The following is a 20,547-nucleotide window of genomic DNA, read 5'->3' on the forward strand; positions in this document are numbered from 1 at the left end:
GATGATTTTCTGATACCATTTAAACTCAAAAGAAAATACCACTTAAGTATTTTGCTTCATTGCATTGCCATTGATACTATACTTATTCCTTTTAAACTCTATTCAAACTCAAAGATGATTCAGTAACTACATTTCTTTTATCACCCACTTCACTGCATGCTCTATTTGTTAAAATTCTGTTGTGTCTCTCATTTAAAACAGAAATTAGTATGCTAAAAATTATTCACAATATAAGTCTCCAGCTAACAAGAACAAGGTTTGATTCAGCACTTTTGAGATAAATGTAGTGCATCAATAGGAAGGAAAAGAAACACTCATGTTCCCAGCAAATAAATAAGCACTCATGTTTGTATATTAAAGTACATGCTGAAACAAAATAAAAGCAACCCACAGCTACACAAAATCTCATATCGATGAACGCCATAAAACAAAACTGACTTAGTTTCACTACAGACCAGTCAGTGCTGATGTATGGAAAGAGGAGAAACAAAAATCTCTCAAGCACTGGTATCACGTCTACAAACAAACTCACATATATACCGCACTGTAGTTTGCAGTTCTACCCTTTCCCAGTCAAGGACAAATTCACATGCACACACACACTCACACACTCACAAATACATTCTGCCTTACAGAAAATAAAAACACTTGCAACTGTGAGCACCTCGACAGTTGTCTTCAAATCACAACTTGCAAACATTTTTACACAAAATGTGCGCGTGCTCTTAAATCAACAACAACAAAAGAGAAGAAAAAAGAAGACAAACTTATTACTGCCTATTCGCTTCCTGAAAAATAATCTGTTTTCTATTATTCACTGAAAAACGCCTGCCTCCATTTCAATGACTATTGGGTTTAACTCATAAAATAGTGAAGTTTCCCTTTCACGCTTCATTTATTAACTCATCTGGACCCCCGCCCCCTCCCCCCCAGTCGTTGATGTATATTCCAAACCACATTTCAATGTGTTGATTACATTTGACAGTATGGGAGCTTTCTGACATGCACTTTGTGAAGGCATGTGCGTGTGTAGCTGGTGTTTGGCTGTGAAGTGATTTTGTCAACTGGCAATATAGAAGCAATTACATATCACAAACAGTGAAAAGGTAAAAACTCCAGCTGGAGTGGAGAATAACAGCAAATATATATTGTGTGTTGCCTGCATGCAGGAAAAGTATACATGAAATTCAATTCCCCAAATAACACCTCGGCACACAGCAAACCGAAAACAGATGAAATGTCTATCAGCTAACAGCCTCAAAATATGTTACACTTTAAAAAAAAATGTCATCACCCCTGCTTCATAACGGCTCTCACCCTTGACAACATGTATAAGGGTAACTCATAAAAATAATAAACTACAAGACCTATCAAAACTTGTTTTAAAATCAACACAGAATGAACAAATAAGAAGAAAACATATCAAAATAAAAATGTCCACCCTCTTGAGAGAAAACCAACAAGCCTCAACTGTGACCCCTTGGTAGGAAGGAAAGCTAATGAGTTGTTTCATCATCCATGCAATTTCCAACTAAGTTGTTTCTACATGTGATGATCATTTCAGTGTACAAGAGAGCAGTGAACAATGCAGTGCTATGCAAACAAAACATAATTCACAGTGACTGCGAACTACATCTACCCCAAAACTTGCAGAAACCAAAAGATACTAGAACAATGCAAAATTGCATTGAGTAAAGCAAAAGCCTTCTTTAAAAGTAGCGGGCCAAAGCACAACACCATACTGTCTCAGAACTGCCCGGGATGACCATCCAGGCATCCATCCTCCCACTCAGACACCACCAACAACCAGCAGTTTGACTGTTCTCTGTGCATAGAGCTATAAATAGATCCCTGCGCCTTGAGTCCGAGTCTGGAGATACGCGCGCGATATAAGACTTCATATAACATTTTTTGTTGAAATACACTAGAACCCCCCATTTAAGACTCCCTGACTTCAGGCTCCTTCCTTTTTAAGACCCTGTTTTCTCAGATTTCCTTTTCATACTCTCTGTTAAGTAACTCCCATTTTAAAACTCCCTCCTCATTTTCTCAGATTTTTCTATATCTTAAAATGGGTGTTCCACTGTAATTTCCTAAGTAACACCTATGTAAATCTGCTTGTTTGAGCCAAACATTCCTACTTCCCACAGAAAGAAAGCAGACAGGCCATTGATTTTTGGAATGTCCATCTCTGGATAGATGGATGCACTTATCCCTTGTAAGAAGATCTGGGGTGATTTAAACAATGGCTCACACACGAAGGAAGGTCTCTTGAAACACAAAGTTTGCAGGGAAAATAGAAAAAGAGTAATTGTGGCAACCAAAACCAGCATGCCGGGGGTGCCTTAAGGGAAAAATTAAAGCAGGCTAAAACCTTGAGTACCTTGGCATAATCCGACAGAAGATTCTTTACTTCAACAGATAAAGTGAGTTCTTTTGGTTTCTGCAGCCTCAGAAAAATCGTCTGTTGGTGAGTACTTTGCACAGAATCTCAGCAGTAACCTGAAACAGTTTACATTGTATGAAACACGCTGCACAGCTTAATTGCATGTAATTCCATCCACCACACAATTAAGCTATATTTCATAATTTGTGCTTAATTCTTGTGCATTGCTAACAGGGCTTCAGGTATAGTTTATTAACCCGAAAGGTAAAAATGTTCTTAGGAGTGTATGTTTGTGTCTGCATGCGTGCGTGCGTGCGTGTGTGTGTCAGTGAGTGTGAGAGAGAGAGAGAGAGAGAGAGAGAGAGACATACGGACAGAGAGAGACGGACAGAGAGAGAGACAGAGACATAGTGAGACAGAGATACAGACAGACAGACAGAACGAGCTCGTGCAGCAAAGTGCCCGCGGACACAGATTGGTTGTTGGGGCCGGGCAAATCCGCTCAGCCTGTAATGCCCTCGTCATCCCTCATCCCCTGACAGTGAAATACCCGGATCATCTGCTCATCTTCTTCTCTTCTTCCTCCTCATTCTACCCTTCCTCGACCTTATTTTGTCCATCCTCCTCATTCAATCTCCCTCACTTCCCTCCCCACTTCCATGGAGCCTCTTCCCCGCCTCCTGTACCGCACATCGGATCGGGGTCGTCTGCCCGTTCCCAACTCGTCCCTTTTCCTTTCTGTCCAGAAGCACCGTTTTTCAAGGCCGTGTCAGACTTTTTGGTGCACGCAAACTGATTTTCCCTACCACACTGAACACGCTAAAGTTCAAGAATCCAAAAGACCGGAGGATGATCTGGACTATAAGTAAGAGCAGCAGTGACTGGTACACATAGACGATCGGCGAAGCCATTATGCTGAACGACCACGACCTTTGTGCACAAAACTCAAAAGACATTAACTTTTTCTTATTTTTTATAAATCCTCACACCATGCGTTCGTGTCACCTTCAAAATATGAACAGTTGGACGAAGAAGCACGCTAAATATAATTGCGACCTATCAAAAGCGGTGCAGTCCGTGTCTCGGTGCCTTGTCCGGTTTTGAAGTTGGAATGTGGCTTCTGAGAAAATGAAACAAGTATCTCCGGCAACTGCTCGAAAATCACACAATGAAGCCATCTCAAATTAGCTCTTTTTACATTTAGTCTCTCTGTCTGTCTGTGCGTGTGTGTGTGTAGAGCGATTCAGACCAAACTACTGGACCGATCTTTATGAAATTTGACATGAGAGTTCCTGGGAATGATATCCCCGGACGTTTTTTTCTTTTTTACGATAAATACTTTTAATGACGTCATATCCGGCTTTTTGTAAAAGTTGAGGCGGCACTGTCACACCCTCATTTTTCAATCAAATTGATTGACATTTTTGTAAAGCAATCTTCGACGAAGGCCGGACTTCGGTATTGCATTTCAGCTTGGTGGCTTAAAAATTAATTAATGACTTTGGTCATTAAAAATCTGAAAATTGTAATATTTTTTTTATATAAAACGATCCAAATTTACGTTCATCTTATTCTACATCATTTCCTGATTTCAAAAACATAAATATGTTATATTTGGATTAAAAACAAGCTCTGAAAATAAAAAATATAAAAATTATGATCAAACTTAAATTTCTGAAATCGATTTAAAAACAATTTCATCTTATTCCTTGTCGGTTCCTGATTCCAAAAACATATAGATATGATATGTTTGGATTAAAAACACGCTCAGAAAGTTAAAACGAAGAGAGGTACAGAAAAGCGTGCTATGCAGCACAGCGAAACCATTACCGCGCTGAACAGGCTCGTCAGTTTCACTCCGTTTTGCACAAGCGGCGGACTACGGTCATTGTGAAAAAATGCAGTGCATTCAGTTTCATTCTGTGAGTTCCACAGCTTGACTAAATGTAGTAATTTCGCCTCACGCGACTTGTTTTCTCTGCACTCCAACGTCTTTTATTATTACTCGATCAATCACTTGTATCTGGTGAACGCTGTCGAAACTGTGGAGTGGTGGAGGATGAACTTCACTTCCTTGATTCGTGTACAATGTATGCTCATCTCAGGCAACAGTTATTACCTAATACTTCCACCGGCAGTGATGAAATAAGAGTCAGTTCTTTGTTTACTGACAGCGACATCCAAAGGCAATTGGCAAAATATGTGTACGATTGTTTTCAACTACGCAGATGCAATGCGTCTTCCAACTGTCCTCAATAACTTATGCTCATCCTCAGGTCCTCTTTGTTCACCCTGTTCCACTTGGTTTTGTATTTCATGTATGTTATGTTATATTGCTGTTTTTTTCCTATACTTATGTATCTTGTATGTGTCAATAGGCTCTGTGCTTTAATGACAATAAATTCTGATTCTGATTCTGTTTCTGATTCTGTCAGGAAATCTTGTTATACACCATCTGCTGCCTTCTTGTGTTGCCTGGCAGCATTTGCATCGGTTGTGCAATCTTATCCTTAGATCGTGCAGAGATGTGTATGACATGTTCTCGTCGCCCGCCGAATGCAGTGTTTTCACTGAATTTAATCCACCCCTTTTCAACTTTACTACTCGGAGGGAAGGGGAGAAGGGTGAGTTAGGGGCAGGGCTTAAGAGGAGGGGTGGGTGTCTGCCTGATTAGACTTGGCAAACTACTGTGCAGAAACGACTTCACTCAAACCTAACCAAGGCAGTTATGCTCGATGTTTCTTATTCTAGACTTTGGAAGACGGCCAAAGAACAAGAGGAGAGGAGCTCCATGTAATCCGAGCTAATGAGAAAATAGGACAAGAAGAATGGCACCAATGATTGTGATGAACAGACAAAAGGCAGCGGGAAAGCCAGCGAGTAATGAATTAGGATTTGTATGGCAGGTTGGCACGCGAATCACTTGCATGTAATGTACTGAACCGCTGGTCCCCTTTAGTATAGCACGTTTGGACGCACCGCTGTTTTTGTGGCGAACGATATAATGCAAAAAGAAAATCTTTGCCCCTAAGCTAGACCTCAGCCTAAACGTACCCTACAACAATAGAAAAGGGTGGTGCAGCATACCGGCTTCAGGTGGTTGGTGGGTGGAAGTGCATGATCATTATTTTCATACCACACAAAGGCCGCATTTTGCACATGCATGGCGTTCTAACAACAACACTTAGCACCATGCCATGTCATTGCACCCAAGATTAAGCCGAATATGACGTCATCAAAGACATTTATCCAAAAAAATGAAAAAAAGCCTGGGGATATTATACTCAGAAACTCTCATGTAAAGTTTCATGAAAATCGGTCCGGTAGTTTTCTCTGAATCGCTGTACACACACGCACACACACATACACCACGACCCTCGTCTCGATTCCCCGTCTATGTTAAAACATTTAGTCAAAACTTGACTAAATGTAAAAAGGGTCAAAAACGCTAGCAGTATAATTCACTCTGCGGACAAATGCACTGAGAATGCTGCAGACATATAATCCCCCCCCCCCCCCCCCCCTGTACGTTCAAGTTTGTAAGCCGTGTACGCCCTTCAATTGGAGTCGGAATGCACACGGTGCGTGTCATACCAAAACAACCGGATAAGCAATAGGCGTTGGAGCTCACTCACTGATGGTGATAGTCTGTGTAACATTTCTCATGGCAGGTGTGCCTTGCGAAGTCAGTCTATGAGAGAGGAAAGTAAATGGGTACCGGATATAAATGGCAGGTATGTTTACTGCGGTGACACAAGAGGAGGAGCCTTAGTAATGGAATTTGGAACGAGAGGAAAATGACGCCCACTCGACCAAAATAACATGCGTTGTTGTTTTGGTTGTTTTCGTCAATTTGGGTGACGGTAACTTAATCCAGGACAGACAAAAGGCAGGCGCACTCCAAAACCCAATTTCACATCGGCATCCCCGCATAACAGGGGGAACTTGGCCTCGAAGGAAACAAATACGAATGCGCTTCAAGTTACACTCAAAAGTAACGGAGAAAAGTACACACGAGCACTCCTCAGTGAAGATAACGTGAATAGATGTTTTCCTTCAAGCATAACATGATGTTCGCTGTCTCTATCAAATGCATACCCCCACCTCCTATACCAGCCCTGCTTAAAATAACTTGATTTGGCATAATGCTGTAGACCACAGATCTGAAGCACATGCATGCATATGTCCGACTCCACGCATGATTTATTGATGTATTTTTTGGTCTGATGCTGCATGGGATAAGTAAGGTTCATGTACCTCGAACCAGACACCACGCGTGCAAGAAGCCAATTAAGAAGGCAGCCACACGGTAAATTAATTACTCTAACAGTGACGATCAATACATACTGCACTGGATGTACCAAACCCTTCCTTCTCTATTGCCTTGTCTTTTTCAGACTACATGAGTCTGTGGTGTGGCGTTGGTTCGCCCAATTTTCCTATAAAGTGGACCCCCGCGCCAACCAACTTCAAGATCTCAAAATATTCTTAGAAAATCATGCCTTAAAAAGGAGGAGGGAGTCTTAAAACCGAGGTACATTTACAGAGGGGCGGGGATGTAGCTCAGTCGGTAGCGCGCTGGATTTGTATCCAGTTGGCCGCTGTCAGCGTGAGTTCGTCCCCACGTTCGGCGAGAGATTTATTTCTCAGAGTCAACCGTCTTTGTGTGCAGACTCTCCTCGGTGTCTGAACACCCCCGTGTGTACACGCAAGCACAAGACCAAGTGCGCACGAAAAAGATCCTGTAATCCATGTCAGAGTTCGGTGGGTTATAGAAACACGAAAATACCCAGCATGCTTCCTCCGAAAGCGGCGTATGGCTGCCTAAATGGCGGGGTAAAAACGGTCATACACGTAAAAGCCGTGGGAGTTTCAGCCCATGAACAAACAAACAAAAATAAAACAGAGGTTTGTTGCAGGAGAAAGCAAGGTCTTAAAAAGGGGGAGGGGTTCACTGTGCAACTAGCGGAATTTATGGAGTTGCACGCGTGATTAAATTGAAATTTTTGCCAATTCAAAATTAGCTGTTGACGTGCAGTAACTGATATTTTACTAAATCTACATTTCATCAAATTAGCCCAGAACATTGCCTGAACAAAGCCAACGCGCCAACCTACGAGTAACAACCCATTACCACAGGAGGAAAGGAGAACAGGGAAGCAACACAAAAAGCTATTTGTCACCAAAGTAAAATACTAGGTGCTTCCGAAGCCATAGCAGTCAATCTTGTTCATGTTCTCAATTTAGCTGCTGCATAAAAAATGTTACTCCCAAAGTCACGGCGCTAATGGAGTTGTTACACAAGACAGCAAAGTGGATTGCAACTGGGTAAATGCAACTGAAAAATGTCATGCGACCATCTCTGGTCCGTACCCGGCCGCACGGTTAAGCATGAAAACTGAAAAAAAAAAAAATACTGAAAAAAAAATTCGAAGGCGCATAGCGCCAAGTTTCGCAGGCGCGTAGCGCCAAGTTTCGCAGGCGCGAAGCGCCAAGACTTCTAGGGGGGTCCGGGGGCATGCCCCCCCGGAAAATTTTTTGTTCAAGGGTGCAATTTGGTGCAATCTGGGGCTATCTGAGCCTTAAAATTGGATTCAAACATGGCCCCAAAACTATTTTACTATAACTATGACTAGGAAAAAAAAAATAAAAAATAAAAAAAAAAAAAAAAAAATTTAAAAAAAAAAAAAAAAAAAAGGAAAAATACTGAAAATAAAACAAAATACGGTTTATTTTTTTCAAAAATACGGAAAATACGGAAAATACGGAGAATTTTCATGCCTGGTGTTGAACGGCGCATGTTGACAGACATGCTCAATGAGTGACACAACCGTCGAACACTGGGGCGGGGTTGGTAGCTCAGTTGGTAGAGCGCTGGCTGTGTAGCCAGTTGGTCGCTATTAGGTTAGGCGAGAGATTTATTTCTCGGAATCAACTTTGTGCAGACTCTCTTCGGTGCCCGAACACCCCCGTGTGTACGCATGCGCACGAAAAAGATCCCAAGTTCACAGCGAAAGTCTCATATCATGATAGAAATTCGATACTTTGACGAGACAAACCCAATGCTGGTGTGTCGAAGAAGACAGCCACAGCGGGCTTGTTAGAGTCAACGTATCACACCATAATTATCTTCAGCGTATTACCAATACCTGTCCCAATATATGCCAATTGGTCTAAGAGGACGTTAAACCCAAATAGTCAGTCAGTCGAACAGAAGAAAAAGACAGACATGCTTCACATAATTAGAAATATAAATTATACAGCTATTTTCTGAAAACAGAACATGTCCTATATTTCGTTTGGAGGTGGCAACTGGCCACTGTCTGCAACTACTCGCTGCAAACGACGTCAGTCACTGTTGGAAAAACGGATCTGCCACACAGTACAATGTGTTACAAACACATTATTCAGCCTTGCTGTATGGTCTAACGGACCCCAAAGGTTGTTTCCTAAAGTCGACCATTAAAACCCGGAGCGAATTTCTTCCAGAGTGATTGTTGTTTTTCTTTCAACATTTCAGCCCCATTCTTTTCGTCGTCTTCTTGCCCCTATCACAGCCACGTGAAGCACATGATTTAACATTCGATACTCGTGTCCTCATACATGTACGTCTTTCTGCACAGTGGAACAACACAACATTTGAATCAAGAGGGGGGGGGGGGGGGGGGGTACACTCTCAGCACACACTCACTGACTTCGTTCTCATGAAACTTGCGTTAAAACCTGCACTCGTGATTCATCCATACCATAGACCATTTATCTTGGACTATACTAGCTCTCTCTCCGCTCTTTCTCTCTATTACGAGGTAGCGGCCTCTCGCATTTAGGAACCTAGCTACGCTTACAAGCCTTTCAGAAATCAGGGGGACGTGATATCCGGTGCCGAGGTAAGTTCTGAAAATGCTAAAATAAACTCAGCAAAAGTGCATATGGAACATGTTTTTCGATGACTTTTGTTAAGTTTAGTTTGGAGTTTTGGAAAATCCAGTTCATTGTCACCTCCCATTGTCACAAATAACTGGAGCGTGCTTTCTTTTCACTGTCTTCGAATCGCTGGCCTTTCAAACCGGACGCGACGCGCCCCTGAAAGTCGAGAGTCGTAACCTCGAAGGGTCACGTGACGAGTTGGCGGTCCTGGCTATTTGGTCTATGTCCATACCAATGCTGCATTCCTTTCGTAACAGACACCTGTAACAATGTACAAAGTGAATTCAAAGAGAAAAACGCCTGTTGTGCATAGAAAGCAGAAAGGCTGTTGCTTCTTGGTATGCGTCCATGTTAAAAGGCGCTCTTACTGCGTGTACAAGCCTGGACATTTGTGGTCATTTACATACCGGTTCACATGGGAAGGCAGGTATCTTTACAGGTAAGCCATCTGATATCAAAGCAGTCAACCAACTCATGAGATTCCGCGACCACCTCACACATGCTAACAACTAATCACGATCTTGCAAATGAGACCTGTTATTGCCCAAGAGAAATTCGCAGCACTGGGATTTTGTGTCACAAGCAAGCCCACAAGCAGGACCTCTCGACCGGGGAGGTGTGTGTGTGTGTGGGGGGGGGGGGGGGGGGGGGGCTGGAATTCACAGGGGGCATGGTGTTGTTGCGAGGTCGGTGGCCGGACATGCACGTTAATCGATGTGGCAATTACCACGCGCTACAAAAGCATTAATCATTACGTTGCAGAAAAGGCGTTGTGAATCTGTAGTTACATGCACTATAGCTATTCAGAGGGTGAAAACGTTCAGTTCCAGCACAGGACACCAGTCCCACTCCCCCACTCCACCCAATCCCGCCCCGTAACCCCTTTCTCACCCCAGCAACTGTTCATCCTCGGGACCCTTAACCTTTCTCTGCATGTTTCGTTTCCCCCTTTCCACTTATATCTCCTCTACCCCCTACTAAATTTGTTCATTTCATTGACCCTCTAATTTAGGTTTACATATGCCCGTAGTTCATCATTTTACTGCTAACTCTTCGCAATACTAATTGTAATCAATCATCATGAGAACAGGTCACAATATTAGAAGTCCTGCATTCTGCCGTTTTAACTTTGCGCAGAAAGGAAAAAACTATTCTGTTCTCCCCTGAGGCTCCCCCAAAAAATCCTCCCTCGATACCTAAAGCTTAATTTGTCAAAAAATGATCCATACAATATTACACGGTTGAATGAATTTTGTTGCTTTAAAAAACGAGTCGAGTGACCCAGTTCGTGGCATGCTTTGTCATACTTGAGTGATGCAATTTAAGTTACAATTTCAGAAAAAAAAGAGATGAAGACAGTTTTTAAACAAATCCAAAACAAGTCAGGGCGTTGAATTTTGGTATGTGACCAGCTGGAGGGATGGTCTTATCCCATGCAAAAGCAAAAGGAACAAAATTAAGGAGCGTGCCTTTAACCGCGTTTTGTTTCCAAAGTGCACATGTGATGTTTACAGTCAGTTTGACAGAATAAGAGTGGAGGTACTTGTGTTTCATTCTCATAACTAAGACAGTTGTTTTTCTTTTTTTGTATAAAAGAAGAAAAGATAAGTATTATACAATCGCAAAGAAAAGGTCAACAAGATCATACTAACCTAGCCTTTTCAATATGTCGACCCCATATGTGACCCTCTACCACGAAATGAGTCGCATGTCACCTCGCGCGGTTCTGCGCTAGGCTTAATATAAGTCAGGGGAGTGTCTGGTAACACTGAGTGTAAGGGTCACCTTAGTCACAGGCTTATAACTCAAACAGTTTTTGCTCTTTTCTAAAACGGTTTGCACCACTGGATAGAGCATAAAAAACTCTTTAGGAAAATGTAAAAATATGAAAATCATGCAAAGGTGACATGCGACTCATTCCGTAATGTAGGGTCACATATTTTATCATCCATTTAAAGGTTAAGCTTGATATTCTCCATGTGATATTCCCCATTCAAGGAATGACACCACGTACACATGACACCTAATGCATTGTGAAAGCCTATTCAGGGAGCAAAACGCGAAGTTGACATTCCACAACACGCGAGCTTCTCTGGCGGAGAAACTTGAAACCTTCGGAATAACTTTAAAATAACTTTCTTCCAGAAATAGAGGCGCTGACTAAAATACACGGGGGAAAAACAACAACAGATACAACTTCATACATAAGATACAAGTAAAAAGGATTTGACACTGGTTGCAACGTGGGAAGCACAATATTATTGTCGTGCAGTGTTGCGCACAGCTGGAAACTTGTTCAAACATCTTTCAAATAATTATCTCCACGTATAGAGAAACCGGCTGCAATACACTTGAAAAACAACAGGTACAAGTTTATACTATTAAAGTGGCTAAGTTCACATACCAGCAGCAAGGAAAGCACAACCGTGCAGTTTTGCGAACAGCTGCAAATGTGAACAGTTGCAATCGTGCGTATTTGTATCTGCAGTCTAGACCATCAGGTAAATGCATTGTATATTTTATTTGGTAATGTTAACACGCACTGCAAAGCGTGAGGATTCATCACGAACATCTGTCAGCTGTGACAAAAGAGAGAGAGAGAGAGAGAGAGAGAGAGAGAGAGAGAGAGAGAGAGAGAGAGAGAGAGAGAGAGAGAGAGAGAGAGAGAGAGAGACTGAGAGACATGTATGCAGCCCCCCCCCCCCACACACACATAAATAAAGAGTTTCAATCATCACCGTGCAACATGCCTTTTACTGCATTGTTCCCCTGTGCATGTTCGTCTCCTCCCCCTCCTAATTTTTGTTTTTAAATGCAAACCTTATCTCAGCACAGTACGCACTGTGTAAACACAGACGGCCCAAATATATGTCAATGGGAGAGAAAAAAAAGCTATTTTATGACATAATACCATAATAGCATGATGTCCGTCGTTCGCTTTTTGTTCCACGCCACATACACATTTATACGGCATTTGGATCCCAGCCAAAAAGACTGTTGCGATTGCATTCAATTAGCATAATTGTAATTTTTCTTCACATGCGTCAATCACACCAACGCATGGCTATTAACAATGCAGCCACAAGACACCCTCGTCCCCGCTCCAGCTCATTCTCATGCAAATCCCGGAGATCACACAAAAAAAGCGGATTCAAGGCGCTTTCAAATAAATTCTGCGAGAGCGGAGTGCTGAACAAAGCAGACAGTTTCGAGAAAATTTAAAAAAAAAAAGCTCTCTAAAAAGAACGACGAGATTTGTTTTATGCATGTCAAGTCTGGAAGAAAACTACAATGAAACGAACGAATTTAAGAGGAGTTGCACAAGACATACGATATTTAGCAAACACGCGTGCAAAAAAGTTTTACGAATTAATTCATCTGACGCTTTTGATTTCACGCCGTCGAACCAAAGAGTGGAACACATACGACATGCGCCCATACGCCATCTTGCAAAACAACTTGGGAAAAAAACAACCAAAAAACCCAACCCAACAACGATTCCACATCACTGCCCTATTATTTCAAAATGCGCAGCAAATAATCCAGGAAATGCGGGTTTTGATATTCATATGGTGTTCCTTTCCATGCCTTCCCGAGTCGCGGTATTTTGGCAGCATATTGCTATCGATTGGTGTAATCTGATCGGAAAATTCTATTCTGTCGCACAGCTACACCAATTAGGGAGAAAATAGGAAAGCGGTGTGATGATCAGAGAGAGAGAGAGAGAGAGAGAGAGAGAGAGAGAGAGAGAGAGAGAGAGAGAGAGAGAGAGAGAGAGAGAGAGAGAGAGAGAGAGAGAGAGAGAGAGAGAGAGAGAGAGAGAGAGAGAGAGAGAGAGAGAGAGAGAGAGAGAGAGAGAACGAGCGAACGAGCGAACGAACGAACGAACTTTATTACTCAAGGATGGAGATTTTAGGCTCACGCCTAGTCTTACAATCTGTCCCTGCTAAACTAAGACATAAAAGTTAAGACAATAAAAGGAAAATTGTCAATCGCAATCATACAGTATTACTAATTACAACATTACCTATACGACTACATAATGCATAATAGAACATTGAAATGTACATGTATGTCAATACAATACAAAGGAAAAGAAAAGTCGACTTGCACACACACGCGCGCCGCATCCCTGCAATCACGTTCACACATACACACACACACACACACACACACACACACACACACACACACACACGCGCGCGCGCGCGCACACGCACACGCACATGCACAACAACAATTTCATCGTCATCATCATCATCATCATCGTCGACATCATTATCATCATCAACAAAATATATAGAGGTTAGTGATAGCAATGCATTCTTACTAAAAACAGCTTCAGAGTGTAACTGTTCGTGACAACAGATATTTGCGAAGCTGCGATTTGAAGTGTTTAATCGTGCTTGACCCCTTTATCTCACATGGTAGCGAATTCCAAATTGTTGAGCCCGAAAACGCTAAACTGGTTTTATATAAATCAATACGGGGTAGTGGGGAAATTAATTTGTTTGAGCCATATCTGTCTGTTGAGAGAGAGAGAGAGAGAGAGAGAGAGAGAGAGAGAGAGAGAGAGAGAGAGAGAGAGAGAGAGAGAGAGAGAGAGAGAGAGAGAGAGAGAGAGAGAGAGAGAGAGAGAGAGAGATGTCGCCATCACCCCTTCAGTAGCGGAACAGAATCCCCAATCAGATAGCTCACTTCTGCAGAAACCACAATCACACAAATCATCGACAGAGAAATTCCACACGGAATCCACCGTCGATCATCCCTCCACCGCAAACAACGATACCACATTTTTGCAATAATGCACGTTCCTGTCTGCAACTAAGTGTTCCTCAAACACAAAAGTCTGCCCCGCAAAATGACTGTTATTGTGACTGGCAGCTATTTAGAAGCGAGAGAGAGAGAGAGAGGGAGAGAGAGGGGGGGAGGGGGAGTGTGTGAGAGAGAGAGAGGGAGGGGAGAGTGAGAGCAAGAGAGAGAGAGAGAGAGAGAGAGAGAGAGAGAGAGAGAGAGAGAGAGGAGGGGAGTATGAGAGAGAGAGAGAGAGAGAGAGAGGAGGGGAGTGTGTGTGAGAGAGAGAGAGAGAGAGAGAGAGAGAGAGAGCCAGAGAGAGAGAGAGAGAGAGAGAGAGAGAGAGAGAGAGAGAGAGAGAGAGAGCCAGAGAGAGCCAGAGACAGAGAGAGAAAGAGCGACAGACAAGACATACAGATATAGAGAGACAGAGACTGAGAGAGTTAGTTAGTTAGCTGTTGCTTTTCGGGTCCAGCGGACCATAATAGGCCAAATCAGGACCCCAGAGACTGAGAGAGACGGCAAGCACAAATGAAGTAGTCTGAAAAAGGAATATCATGTTGTCGACTCCCAAAAACCTCCCATCTCTAAAATCAAGCCTAGGGACCAGATGGTGGAACAAAATGGGTAGCAACACTAATACCTTCGAATCTAAACTATTGCTAGGGACTGCATCGATTTTCTTTCATGTATTTTCCATTTGCCGTTTTGTGAGGGTGTTTTTTTCTCTCCAATTTTAGAGGAGGAAAAAAAATCAACACTGTTTCTCTTGTAAGAGGACATTACATGCAGTAGTTTCTGCCTTTCGTGTCTTTTTCCCTCGTGTAGTTTTCTCCTTAAAATATTTCAACATTGTTTCTCGTTTTTACTATCAGTTTTCACAATTCATATCTTTTCAGTGCGTTCCTGGATTTGTCGACTCTTTCTGCGGAGTTGAATCTTTGGCATTTACAGAGGAGACCATCTGGCCACTTAAGTTTCTGTGACTTAACAAGCGACAAGACTCCTTCTAAAAAAAAACCTACTACAAACTTCCCAGGTAAGCAAAGGAGACCTTCTCTTGTGGTTCTGTGTGGGAACAAAAAACAAAACAAAACAAAAATAATAAACCAAAATCGTAATGTCAGTCTCAATACAGGCTGTGATTTGTCGGGGTAATAACAACATTGACATGTAATCCCCAGCTCACATGCCTCTAGATCCTCTTTCTGCTACTTCCCTGACTGCCTGCTGTCGCCTGATGTGACGTGAAGTCCGCTAATAGGGCTCTGCTTAGACAAACAGCAATGGCGCCAATGCCCTTTGTCTTTGTGGCAGGAATAATTAACCTCAGAAAAAGAAGACAGCACCGCTCCTTCTCGTGACGTGAGTTTGGCTTACCATCTCAGATCAAGCTTTCACATAGGATAAGACAATCCCTCCACTTGGTCACATCAGGCATGGGAATTGATTGAAAGAAAAATCTCGGAAAACTAGGGGGGTCCCCAGGACTTTTTCTGTGCAATCTAGCGCATTCTGGGAGTATGTTTCATGAATTTTACACAGCAAAAAAACCTGACCACATTTAATACATGTACATGTCCTTACTCTCACTATCCCGAAATTCAAACGCAAAACCAAAAACTGTCGCTCTTTTTCATGCTTTGCTGTCGTGACATGGAATTCCCTGCCAATTAACTCAAATTCCACATGCTTCTTCTTTCGCTTCCTTCAAAACCCAACTCAATGAATTAGCATTGTTACGGACAACTTTCGAGCAAATTAATGCAGTAGTGTCTGAATAACAGCATGGCGAATGTCCCTTGAACTATTAAAGGTCCAATTCGCCGGAAAACTTCCTCAAAATGGCTCCCTAGATAGTACACCTTTGATAAAACATAAACCGCTTAATTCAGTATGAAGGTTCTGCACTCATCGTGACGTTTTAAAAAAAAAAACCCGCCCACACAAAAAAACAAAAAACAACAACAACGACAACAACAAATACCAAACAAAAGTCACGATTGCTTTACATCATGATTGTCTTCACGTGATGCGAGTCCTTCCATGTGATACCTCTACACCCACCTCTTTGGTTGTAAGTAGTTAGGACACCTCGCAAATTTGATTCAAAGCCAACTGCAAAGCACTCAGAACATCAAACGCACTCCCTGCGCCACACATAAAGTCACCCGCACAGGCTGTGCCGTCCTGTTACTAATTTACACATACACACAACCAACTTGTTTTAACACTTACAACAATTTTTTAATTTTTTTTTTAAATGAATGAAATCCACCGCAGCAAAATACAAAACAGCAACAGACAGCAGATTTCCCGACCTCACTTTACCCTGTCACCAACACAGTCCTCTCTCTCCCATGATCTTGTTTTCCCAGAAAAATCTGCCTGTCTCTGGTTGCCCCTGGCGACAGCGTGTTCCGAAAAGCTTACGCAGCTCGTTAGCACCCTACCCTGGCTGGCCAGTTGACATTTCCAGGAGCTGCGCCACAGACCTCGGTGCCAGACCAGGAAGTTATGCCTGTAGGGAGGACTGCTTACTTGTGCCAGCGGCAAACGCAGAAATATGGAAATTGGATGGGTATCTAAGTTGATCTCATACCCGAGACCTCTCGACTTATTAATAGAATATTTAATTAAAATGTCTAGTATACGCATCAGAAGGATAATAATATAATTAAAACACTGTGACAGATTCTGTCCACTTGTCTGATACGGTAATTTTGAAATTTAAACAAACAAGCAACTAAACTTTTCGATCGTTTTAGGAAAGGAGCTATTCTTATGTTTTTGTTTCTGTCGTTAAGTTTGTGTTTGGACAGAGATAATTATTTTCTCTTTACCATAAATGCCCCAAAATAAAGCGCCCGAAATCTTAAAAAAACAAATCTTGAATCCGACATTTACTTTCCGAACACACACACACACACACACACACACACACACACACACACACACACAGACAAAGACCCCCCCAACACACACACACACACATAAATTATAGTCAGACATAGACAAAGATACTCTTCTGATTATGCAACGTAATGTCATGGTTACTTTCTTCCAGGGAATCAGCCTTCAACAACAACAACAACAACAACAACAACAACAACAACAACAACAACCGACTACACTAATATCCTCTCACCCTTTCAAGCACGTGCTAACCGAGCACTCACCAATGAAGAAAAAAAAACCGACATGACAGGCCGCACAGACTTTCCGATTCAAAGTTACAAGATTCAGCTTCATGGACAAATAACAAGAAACCATTCAGTCGGACACTTGCTTCATAAATAACATGCATACTGCCTGGAGAGAATATTCGAGTAAACAATGGCATGTCAATCTTGCAAACAAGTTAAGGGGAATAACCTGTATCCTTTCGAAAATCCACAAACAACGATTCCTAAAGGATCCATGGACAGTATTTTCAACTCACAGACTGGTGATCACCCACTTCGCAACAAAAAGAACAAATAACAATCCACCACCAATTCCACCACCCCTTCTCCATTCTTCATTCTCACCATTCTTTCAATTCATTATTGCGCGCGCATGTGAGTACCAATGACAGCATCGTAAACAAGGAACTTAGTCGATAAATATCGACAGGGGGCCGACAAATGGTTTAAATGGGAAATGTGTGTATATGGGTGTGGGTTTGAAACAAACAAACCAACCCATGTGAACCCCGGGCCGCAGGCCTTCGATGTAGTGATTGAAAAAAAAGGATGTTCTCAAATGGTTCAATTCTCATTTGGTCTGATTCTCAAATGGTACCGGTATACTCCCCCCCCCCCCCCCCCCTGGCCGCAGGCCTAGGAGTAAAATTTTTATAGACACTGACCTTCTTCCCAGGGGTCATTGACCCAGTTTTAGCTATGAGAGGTGGTTCGCCCAGAGGCTGTAGAGTATACTGGGGCGGTCTCTTTGATGTCTTGAGAGGAAACTTGGCCAGGGTAGTACATGCACCAGAACTGGTGGACACCAAGGACAAACATGAAATCGAAGCAGTTTGCTTTCAGAGAGAACGGTCGTCAGCAACTCAAACTTCTCTGTTTTCTTTTTTTTTTTAATCTGACTTTCTTTGTGGCCCCCTGACTCCGCCCCCCTCCCTCTGTAAGGACCCCCCTCCACAAGGACCGATTTTTGTCAACATTTTAAAGGTCGCTAGAGAGGGGTTCCACTGTATGACCTAACCGCTACTGGCAGACGGCCTCAATCTTCACGCGCAAAGACGAGATTAATAGGTGCTCGGTTTTGGTATTTTGAATTACATTACATTAAACCTTTGTTGGGTTTCATGGTCATGGCAACAGCCATAATAATATTACATGATGTATAATATCATATTTCAGCATATGTGAATTACATGTCATCATACTAAACTGTCATACATTTTTATTCCTACATTATTCTGATTGATCACAACCAAACCTACTATCATTGGACACATCCAAATGCAAGCGCCTGTTCTTGACAATTTCTCTCTGATCTAAATATAAAATCAGTGCAATTTCCTGGGTCGGGCTTTGCCACAGACACTCACGGTTTGGCCTGTAGGTAAAATGTACAATGTATTTTCTGATTTGTGCACAAAAGCTTTTTTTCTTTTTTCTTTTTTTTAACATAACAATGTTTAATGTCACTGTATGTTTAAAAGACCATGGTCATATTTGTAAAAAAAATGTTAAATTAGAAAATAAATAACATTTTGGTTCATGATTTTTCCTACACCTGTGCTAAAAATAAGAAATAAAAATGTCGGGTATATAAGTCACTCAAATACAGCTAGGTATGAATGGCTCGGTTTGAGTTTGTTGCAGTTGACCCTGCACAATGCGACATATCATGTTTTTGTTGAACAATTATGACGTCACCCCTCCCATAGGGTGACGTATTTCACAACTTCCTGTGTTACACAAACTCTGTGATGACCAATTTTGACGTCACCCTAACAAAGCCGAACCGCGAGTTATCATATACTACTCGTCAAAAGAAACTAGGCAGGTGCGTTTGGGAGTAGATCTTTGTGATGAGGTTAATTGTTGACGTTTATATCTACTGGACTGTTAGAAGGGCCATTCACTTCCCTGCCGTATTCAACAAACAGCTCGCTCTTACATGAGGTAGTGCCGATAGCGGAACAGAGATCACAGACACCCCCGAAAATCACATTCATAAAATGACTCAAGACTTTAAGTATGTGCTTGGTCTAATGCGTTATCACTATGCCGTTGAAATTTAAAGACAATGTCACGAATGTGTAAAGCAGCCATTGAAATTTGGTGTTTCTTGTCGCATTACAAATTAAAAACGGGATCAAAACACGCCTTTTGCGGCTTCTGAAAAGAACCTACGACGTTCGGCAAGCTAAAGCATCATTGCTAGACGGGACAGGTGAAGAATGATCATCTGTTTTTTAACAGGTCATTAATATTTCGCCAACAATCAAAGTTGTCTATTTTAATTGTTTCTGATTTTTTGGGTCGATTTTCACAAGCGAAACTTTGGCGAAAATCGATTTTTGGGGGTGTATGTGGTCACCGTTCCACTGTAGACAATACCTGTGTACAATAAAACGGTACGAAATGATTAGTCTTTCTAATGGTATGACTGGTTTTAACATGAACAGCGTCGTCACAAAGATCTACATCCAAACGCATCTGCCTCGTTTCTTTTGACGAGGACATGAATAGTATGAGCATCGCGAACGACGGGCCGACAGGCGTCCAGACAAACATTAGCACAAGCTGTATTGGATGACGTGAAAACTGGGAACGCTGATCCCCCGGCGCGTGGATCAATGGGTTTGCTGCGTCAACACTGGGGGGATGTCTGCTCATGGAGGTCCTTTGCTCCTTCTCAAGGCACCTCTTTTCTGCTGCTTGAGAGAGAGAGAGAGAGAGAGAGAGAGAGAGAGAGAGAGAGAGAGAGAGAGAGAGAGAGAGAGAGAGAGAGAGAGCTGCTTGAGAGAGAGAGAGAGAGAGAGAGAGCACCTTATTGAGCTTTAGTATGGAGCATTTAACTGAGTATACGGGCCAAGGCTATCACGTTCACAGCTCAACTTATATAGCCTATGATTACAGCCTACACAGGTTTAAGCTCCCCATGCTATGACCCGTATCAAGCTCCACTCGACGCTACCGGAATAAGAATATCGAGGCCGTCGCAGTGGCTTAAACGTGAAAATAAGAATTACAAAATAGATAAAAACAACGGAACAGACCTGTGTGGCTTAAAAGAAACCATTTTTGTCACGAGGGCAAGTTGTTTTAATTATATAGTATCACTAGAAAAAGAAAAAAGTGTACTGTTGTGGCAATTACTGCAAGTCATTAGTACCAATGAGATTAGGTGACAGTTCAAGTGGTTATATTGTTTAGCATAGGCCGGCCTGATCAGGGCTGGCTGGATCTTTAAGGGGGGGGGGGGGG

The 20,547-nt window shown here is 42.3% G+C and overlaps 1 protein-coding gene across 2 annotated transcripts in view; it reads right to left on the reverse strand.

Moving 5' to 3' along the window:
- LOC138959504 (uncharacterized) overlaps nt 1-20,547 on the reverse strand; it is a 96,171-nt gene that overhangs the window by 14,326 nt on the left and 61,298 nt on the right. Inside the window, exon 1 of one of the 2 annotated variants that reach the window (XM_070331024.1) lies at nt 2,384-2,518. The exons of the other annotated variant lie outside the window; for it this stretch is intronic. Coding sequence (XP_070187125.1) covers nt 2,384-2,391 — 8 coding nt within the window. The 5' untranslated portion in view covers nt 2,392-2,518. Of the gene's footprint in view, nt 1-2,383; nt 2,519-20,547 lie in introns of those variants that run through there. 2 annotated transcript variants of the gene reach the window in all.

Source organism: Littorina saxatilis, linkage group LG2 (assembly GCF_037325665.1).
Source record: "Littorina saxatilis isolate snail1 linkage group LG2, US_GU_Lsax_2.0, whole genome shotgun sequence".
Lineage (NCBI taxonomy): Eukaryota > Metazoa > Mollusca > Gastropoda > Littorinimorpha > Littorinidae > Littorina > Littorina saxatilis.